The sequence below is a fragment of the Cystoisospora suis genome, assembly GCF_002600585.1.
Source record: "Cystoisospora suis strain Wien I chromosome Unknown contig_2419, whole genome shotgun sequence".
NCBI classification, from domain to species: domain Eukaryota; phylum Apicomplexa; class Conoidasida; order Eucoccidiorida; family Sarcocystidae; genus Cystoisospora; species Cystoisospora suis.
In genome coordinates this window covers 79,755-88,524 of record NW_027155218.1, presented here as the reverse complement: position 1 = coordinate 88,524, position 8,770 = coordinate 79,755, and the positions used below count along the sequence as shown (strand labels likewise).

Below are 8,770 nucleotides of genomic sequence, written 5' to 3'. Positions count from 1 at the left end.
ATAGATAGATAGATTAAAGATAGATAGATAGATTAAAGATAGATAGATAGATAGATTAAAGATAGATAGATAGAAAGATAGATAGATAGATAAAGACCTGCATCATTAGGTATTTCATTTGTCTTACTTCATTTTCGTCCATTGCCAGTATTCACAATTCACCACTCGTAATCCAAGACTTCTTGTGAGTCTCTCCTTCAGTCTAGCTGAAAAAAGAGAGAGAAGAAGAAAGTTAATCGATACAGAAAAAGCTTTTCCTTGTAACCCTTCAGTTGTCTCTTCTCTCAAAGAGAAATCGGCCTCGGGACACCACCGAAGATGAGTAATAAGCGAAAATCTTAACGCATCACGTGACGGCTGTACATGGATATATACACCAGTAGCTGCTTGTCTATCTACTTGTCTAACTACCTCTGCAAACATGCATGATTGCACTTATCTATCGACTATTCTATACATGGAGATATAGCTGAATGTGAGCTTCTAGACCTTGATATACACATAGATGAAGCACCGCACTCTAAGTCCACATACCTATAGACCTAAGGCATAGGAGACATCTCGATGCTAACAGAGAGATGGAGTGCCTACTGCAGGAGTCGTGGAGCTGGAGAAGAGAAAAGAACGCTGGCTGAGAGATAAAAGAGAGAGGAGATAAGGTTCTTCACTCCTTGCTTCCTTCCTTACTTGAGGTTGTTTTTTCGGAGCTATTGACATAGAATCGATCTACAGAATTGCAGAACCAGACGAGTCGTCGATCTCGTTCAACGATATCAAACACCAAAGGGCCTCTGAAGGGGGGAGAGAGCACGACAGGAGGGACATACACACCTCTCTTTATGGACATAGCTCATTAAAAGGTGGTGTGTATCTACACACCTTGACCAGCTATGACAGACAGACAAACAGACACGCGAATGAGGAGAATGGCTGTACAGAAAAAGTGAAGATACCATTACTCTCAAGCCATTTCGAAAATAAATACAGACATTATTGATCTCTATGGACATGCGTATGACTATCCCTAGGGCTGCTCTGAGAAGTTTCATATAGAAAGCATACGTGTAAGTCGGTCTACCTATATACGGATGCATATATGGGTACATGGCAACCACTTTCGTTCACGACTACCTCTTTCGTCCTCTTTCGAACTCTGTAGGAGGAGGAAACAGCCAAGACCATTGACTACACGTTTTTCGCGTATTCCCCTGAACTTATCCTATTCTAGGTACTTTTTCTTCTGCAGCCATAAATCTGGGTCGATTTATATACCTGTGTTCTTTCTACTTATCTGTACACGCTCAACCTCATCACTGTTAGGATCTCAGCTCGATCCGCCTCTTCCGCTCCGGGTGTACAGACACCTGAGTATGAAGAGTGAGTGATGGCCATGCATGCATCATCATCAAGGGACTCACCTTGTTGCGTAACAGAAATGTGCAATACGAAGCCGAGTTAGAAGAGCGCTCATCTGAAGAGAGAAAAGAGGAAGACGCATGGAAAGAATTGACACAAAGACAAGAAGAATGAAATAAAAAACCGAACACTCTTCTCTGTAACTTCAACCCTAGAGAATTAATACATCGACAGATATACCGACTGAGGAAGAGTTAGCATGGCCAGTCTTAAAAAAGCACTACGATGAGAAATCTATCTATCTAGGCGTCTCCGTCGTCCTCCGTCTTCGTCTCTTCTCCTTGCATCACAAAGTGCTTTCTCAATCATAGCCTATGCTTTCACTCTCGTCCTCCTCCTACTACATACAGCCCGACCTTGTACACGAGAAGAAGCAAAGAAAATGTCTCCACCAAGACGAGACTGAGATAGCAGAGAAGACACCAGAGGAGAGCAGAATGCGAAGGAGTTGAAGGAACAGTAACGATTTTGATGATAAGAAGATCAGAAGAAAGAATGGAAGTAGGTAAAAAATCTCTTTTCTCCTATCTCTTACGCTCAGCAAAGAAAGATCCACAGATGATGTAAAGACATAAGAGGAGTTCTATATAAGTCAACTATACATATGGGACAGGACGACGACAGTGGGTACTTCTACCCAGAGACTTCTCTCATTCTCTCTCCTGCAAGTACCAGCTCTTCCTCCTGTTTCATCCTATGTCAAGCTTCTGCAAGTTTTCATCTTTTTGATCAAGCACGAGATGCCGACATCTTTCGTGAGCGGCAGAAACTTCCTGACTCTTTGAAATCTAAGAAACAGATGAAAGCACGAGAGAAAGAGAAAAATGAGAACGAGAAAGACGTAGACACACACACACACAAGCCTGTACACATGAACACGAGGCGAGAGAGAGAGAAAGAAAAAAGAGAGAGAAGAAAGAAGGAGAGGACCAAAGAAGAAAGAAAGGGATTCCGATTGCTGCCTTTCCTTTGTTTCGTGCGTTTTCTTACCTTGGTGACAAAGTTGGTGGGCGGCCGCGGATCTCGCTGGATTTCCAAGCGATGAAGACGCCGTAAAGAGTTTTTAACAAACCCTGAATGAAAGAAAGAAAGAAAGTGGGACAGAGGTGAGATGAAGGGGAAAGAAAAACATCGAAGAAGAAGCGAGGATGAGAACGAAGAGGAGAGAGAAAGAGAGAGTTGGTGAAAAGACGACACAAGAGGGAGAATAGATTGACCAGGAAAAATACAGGAGGAAAGAACGGAAGAAAGAAGAGTCATACACAAAAAGGATGGCAGGACGCTTCTTTCTCTTCCTCTCGCATAATGAAGAAACGAGAGGCTCTTCTTGAAGCTTCACGTTCCATAGCCATCGCGTTTTTTCTTTAAGGAACACTCTCTCAAGTATCTTTCTGATATGTACAACCGTACATTCCTTTATCTGCATACATGCACAGACCTACACCAACACACTTCTCGAGACCTTTGCATGTAGGCGCAGACACACACCGGTACATACACGATACACATGGGGATGGGTGAAAGCGTAATGACGCCTCGTCTATTGATCGAAAGAAGAGAGAGAAAGTTGTGTGCAAGAAAGACGAGACGAAGAGAAAAAAGACAAGAGAAGTTACCCGGAAGTTCATCGTAGATTTCCTCCCGATGAAGATGACGGAGGCCTGATCTTACAAGAAGCAAGCGCCTGGGCCGTTTTGTGGAATAGAACAGACAGATACAGAAGCATAAGAGATTTCAAGGGACACTGCATGCACAGGAAGCAAGCTGTGCTAACAACAACAACAACAAAGTGATCTTCAAGCAACTCCTGTGAGATCTGTATCGCCCTCTGTGTGCACACTTGAACTTGAAAAGAAAAACCCGAGCCACTACAGATACGTACACACATAGATACAGGCACGTTTACATATGCATAAGGGCGTGTAGCAGGTCTACATAATCTATACATGCACATGTACGGGAAGCGTACATATCTAGATAGAAAGATATTGAAATAGGGAAGTAGACACGTAGAGCTTGACCATCTTTCTCTTTTCCCCCGCATGTTTTACAGGTTCAGGTACGTTAACTTGAAGATAGTGCGTCTACCTGAGATGACTGTATTTGGAGTGTTATCACGTACATACTGCGATGCATCTGCTAATAGGAAAGATCAAGATTGATCGAGGAGATGAAAAGCATTTCTACGTGTCTACCTCTCTCTCTCTCTCTCCCTTTCCCTCTGTCTTTATCTTACGGGAAGATGCTGAGCTGTGAAGAGAATGAAAAGTCGCACGATGTATTGACGCAAAGAAGATGATATAAACCGAGGTATGACTAGTGAACCTAGAGCGAAAGAAGAGATTTACTTGTGTAAAGACGCCTCGGATGGAGATTTAGACCAGAAGCTGTCAGGTCGCCTAGCGATTTCTGTAGCGATCCTGAGGGAAAAAGAGAACAGATGAAACGAAGAAAATCAACATGGACTGAAAGAACTCGCGTAGATATACACAGATATACGAATATATCCGTATAGATATACACGCACATACACAGTCGCTGCAAACGCAGACCGGTAGATATAGACAAGATATCGAGACGGATATACACTGTCGACGCGAACAGACTAACATAGAGACAGAGGCGGGGCAGGTGTGGACAGATACACATCCACATGCATGTGAAAAAACACATGCAGATATATAGATATATGAAGAAACAAAAACGGATTAGATTGGTATCCACATGAAGAATAGACGCCGATCGAGGACAAAAAGACAGGAGTAGAGAGGTGAATGGAGATGCTTACACGTTGAGAAGTCTTATAAGAAGGGGTTTCTGTTCTTTCTGTATGTCCCAGAGAAATAGAGCGTGTGCAACCCGTGCGAGGTCCGTTAGCCTCAGGTGTGCAGATGGATTTGCTTCTTCTTCTTCGTCTTTTTCTCTGATTTCAGTCTGCTCATTGATAGACAATCCAGCAGATATGCGATCAAAGAGAAGCTCCAGTCTCTCAGGTTGTTGAGGAGATCTTCCTAGATTTGCTAACGCATGCACGATGCGGCATGCAAGACGAGGAGAAAGAGATGAGAGAGAAGAAGCCCAAGCGTCTTCCAAGAGGGGAAGAAGTTCAGCATGTGGGTAGCGCTGAGAACTCAATCCTTCAAGGAGCAGAACAGCTTGAGAAGGGAGAAGTCGACAAGAAGGAAGAGATGAAGAAGACTGAGAGAGAGTCAGGAGACGCGACGCAAGGAAAGAGAAAAGTAAAGGCCGAAGAACACCCAGGGCCCTACACGATTGAGAGATATCTGCATACAGAAAGAGAAAGAGACAATGAGAGAAGGGAGGAGATTTTCACCAAATCAAAGCATTATAAGTGCTGAGGATACTTCTTGACACGAATAGACCTACGTAAAGAAAGAATCCACATAGACAGAGAGCGAGGAGGGAGAGAATTTAATCCAGGGAAAAGAACTACACTGGGGTTGAGCTACGTATATAGACCGACCGATAATAGAGTGGTGACCAGGGGCGCGTGCTCATGCAAAAGCGTTACCTTGCGGGCGCATGTCAAGAGTTCTCACCACATAGGCAGCGCTCGGGAGACAGTGAGAGAGAGAAAGATTCAACTCAGTGTACATGCAAAGACCGAGGGGAAGAAGAGAGGGAGAGGAGAAGACGAAACAAGAGAGAGAAAAAGGGGGAATGAAAACGAGACATGAGCGTGCTCATTGAATCGACTCAACGGCTCTGGTCTTCTGTTTTTTTTACCTGTTAGCTGGGCGATATCAGCACATGTAAGGAGAGGACTTAGAACATCCGAGAGGACATCTAATAGAGTGAAGTCTCTCAGGCCGACGGCTACGCAGCCCTGCAGAAAGAAGAAGAAACAAAAAGAGAAGGAAAGTTACGGATGGAAAGCTTGGTCTGCGTAGTGCGCGTCAGATGACGGATGATTCTAGCACAGAGAGGGAGAAAGACAGGAAAATCTTGTGTTGAGATTGAGATATATACATACTTAAACATTTAGCTGAACGTCATTCTATCCTTAGATCACTGTGTGCATGAGGCAAATCTTCCTATCGATCTCTCTAGAGAAAGAGAGAGACAGGCATATAGGGTTTGAAACGTACTTTGTAGATGCACTTATGTATGGGGCGAGAGAGACTTGGGTTTCTGAGAGCCACATAGGATAGGTATCTCTCTCAGGTGCATGTATGAATTGACGTATCTGTCTATCGAAATATATATGCATATGTATATGGTGTTGTATAACGGAGGATCTGACTGAAGGGTAAGAACATATATGAAGGGTGAAAGGTTGCGGAAGCGCAGAGGTGAAGTCAACAGAAAGGAGCCAAGTCATATCAAAATGGTGGATGAACGGAATAACGTGTAGGACAGTGGAAGAGAGAAAAAGACAGAAGACAGGGCAGAGCATTCGGGATGTGTCTATAGACGACTAGGAGACCATCCGAGGCCTCGTGTACACTCGCACATCTGGGCGTCAAAAGAAAAAGCAGACCACCCATGCTTCCTGCCTGCAGAAAAGAGAAACAGAACATCTTCTGACCCATGCGATAATCTACCCACTTTCAGCATGTTTTCTTTTCTCTTTCTAAAGCGTATTCCTACTCTCTCACTTTCCTTCTAGGGTTCGCATACACCCACTGAAGTCAGTGATGGGCATTCCGTTTGTATGTACACCCCAGCCATGTGTCTGTTGGACTTCTTCGCTCCATCGGCGTACCTGGAAGAGCTGAGTGAGATCTTCTACGTGGACCTTCCATGATCCGCCTGTATCTTCTTCACTATCACTCCGTTCCTCGTTTATCTCTTTTCTCTTTGCTCTCTCATGAGAAGAAGAAGAAGACGGAGGAGATTTGAGGACTCTCGTCCACAACAGATCAAAAACCTCATCTTCTTCGACTGTGGAATCCTCCAACAAAGCTTGGAGATACCCGAGACCTATGCACCGGGAGAGATACCGAGAAAGCGCGATACTCGAGACCCATCGAGTTCCTTCTGGCGTCTCGAAGATTTCCAAAGAAGAAGGTGACTGAGAGGTAGAAGAAGGACTCGACAAGCTTTCCTGTTCCTTAGCTAAAATTGACGTTTTGCTATGTTTCACACCCAGGGGAAAGGACCACGGGAGGGAAGTCGATGTTTTCACGCTCTCATCGGAGACAGAGAATGACGAGGAAGAGAGAGAAGAAGAAACGGAAGAAGTAGAAGGGGAAACGGGAGACACAGGAGACCCCGGAGAAGGACAGGAAGAAGTCGAAGCGGAAGACGCATGCTCAGAAGAAGAGGAAAAGAGAGACGAAGAAGGATTGTTAGTCGGAGGCTCACACGACGAAGAAGAAGCGAACGCTCTTACCAATGAGGAAGGTAACGCACCCTCCTCCAGAGAAGAGAATGGAAAAGAAGAGAAGAATCTTCTACGTCTTTTCAATTCATGAGTACGGGAGAGAAGATTCCTGTAGAAGTTCTTGCGTGTGGCGGGGGACGAGGAAGCAGAAAAAGAGGGAACGGATACAAGCGGAAGGCCTCCTCCATTTCCTCTTAATCGAGAGAATGTCTTTAGTCGACAACCTCTCCCTCCCATTGTTCAAATCAAGGAAGAAACGTCTTCAGAGGAATCAGTGACGTGACTGGGGGCTCTTTCTTAAGGTATGTACCAAAACAAATATCCTGCCGCTTATTCTCCCATCAGGATCCCAAAGAGAGGAGAAAGACTAACTACCTGCCCTTCTGTCTGTTCGAAAGTCCTCTCAGTCCACTCAGTACTGCCGATCAACAGAAAAAGACAGGCCGTGAACCTTCTGGCTTTGCTGATGAGGCGGGAAGATATACACATGCGAACTTCGCTACCTATCGCTGCTGGGTCGAACCGAAGGGAAGTACGCATTCGCAACCACACATATCCTTTCTTTCATTCTCTCTTCCTTAGAGCGTCCTCGTGCGACAGGCGAAAAGTGAGATTTGAACTCGGACCAGGCCGTCTTTTCGAGAGGAAGTATTCAGGTGTCGACTACGGCATCTGGTAACTTTCTTTTTCTTCCCTGGAGGAACTGTTTTTTTATTCTGGCTCCTGTCCTGCAGGTCGCTTGAGACGTTACAAAAACGAAAACCTGACGGCCAGACAGTCGGGGCAGAGAGGAGAAAAGGCTTCTATGGACGAGCAAGAGTACTGGAGTTTTGGCTGGCGCATACAAAGGCAAACTCTTGTCTCAGTGAAAAAGAACCGGAGCCTCGCCGGCCTCAGAGAATTCCCTTATAGGACTCGATGGAGCAGCAACACAAGGGAGTGAAGACCCCGAAGGAGAAGTGTGAGAGATAGGAAGAAAACCGGCTAAATGAGCAAGAAGCTTACAGATAGGGCGGCCTGGGAAAAACGACCTGGGGCTTTGTGCTATTTACCTGTGTACACACCCCTGGAGCCTGGCGTTTGACGTCACCTTCATAGCCAGTCTGTGGGTAGTTATCTTCTAGATTCACGAGTACGGAACAGCCGACAGAAATGATGAACAGCAGGAAGGCATACGTTCTATGTGTTTGCGTATCAGCTGCGGCAGAATAATAAAAGCATCCTTTCTCCGGTTTCCACTTGTTTTCGGGCCTTCGCATGCAGGTAGGTAGCGGACACACAGGGAACCGGCTCACAGTCCACCTCTACCGCGCAAATGCAAAGGAGACACTAGAGATTTCCATTTGAACATCTACGTCTTCATAGCTTTTCTTGAAGACAAAAGTAGTCAGGTGGGAGCGGAACTGGGTAGGCCGACTAGCGGGAACATCTCTTTATTTCTTGTGAGTTACAGTAAGGGGCACGCCAGGAGCCTACTCATGAGAACGGCTCTGTGGCCCCCCTTCTGTCGGGGCGGCGTTCATTAGACAGAGTTCTCTTTGAAACGTCAGCGAGCAAAATGACCAAGTGAGGTAGTGGCGTCTGACTCTCGAAATCCACCAGTACCTCAAGAACACAGAACATTCCAAATTTGAACGCCCTCCTGCGCGTTCTGATAAACGGACTCCACAGACATACCAGAGACCGAAATCTTTCCGTTCGCCTTGCGTACGCGCGGCGATGAGGAAGGGTCACTTCGGTGTGTGGGTACACCCCAAGCGTGCCGGGTAGCCGTCAACTGTACGGACTTAGTTAACGGAGATCATCTTTCATAGCTTGGCGGTAACACCTACGAGGAGAGCTCAGTTCGCAAGAAAGACGCACCCAAACCGATAGCAGTGACACATAATGAACTCTCCGATATGCATGTATTTGTGAACGCGCGGTCACCAAGAGAAGTCTAAACACCACCCCAAGGTCGCAACCGAATTGTAATAAGTCAACGGGGCCGATAGTTCAGTTGGATAG

The 8,770-nt window shown here is 45.6% G+C and overlaps 1 protein-coding gene across 1 annotated transcript; it reads right to left on the bottom strand.

The window, feature by feature from the left end:
• Positions 1–123: 123 nt before the first annotated feature.
• CSUI_005065 (rap domain-containing protein) lies at positions 124–7,962 on the bottom strand (the record flags this gene model as incomplete). The annotated part of the gene is made up of 9 exons (XM_068065245.1): positions 6,143–7,962; positions 5,164–5,263; positions 4,205–4,700; positions 3,765–3,836; positions 3,033–3,100; positions 2,407–2,489; positions 1,419–1,471; positions 688–791; positions 124–206 (listed from the first exon to the last, which is right to left on the bottom strand). The coding sequence occupies exons 1-9, from the start codon at positions 6,998–7,000 to the stop codon at positions 124–126; spliced, it is 1,917 nt and encodes a 638-aa protein (XP_067922793.1). The 5' UTR covers positions 7,001–7,962.
• Between the last annotated feature and the right edge of the window lie 808 nt (positions 7,963–8,770).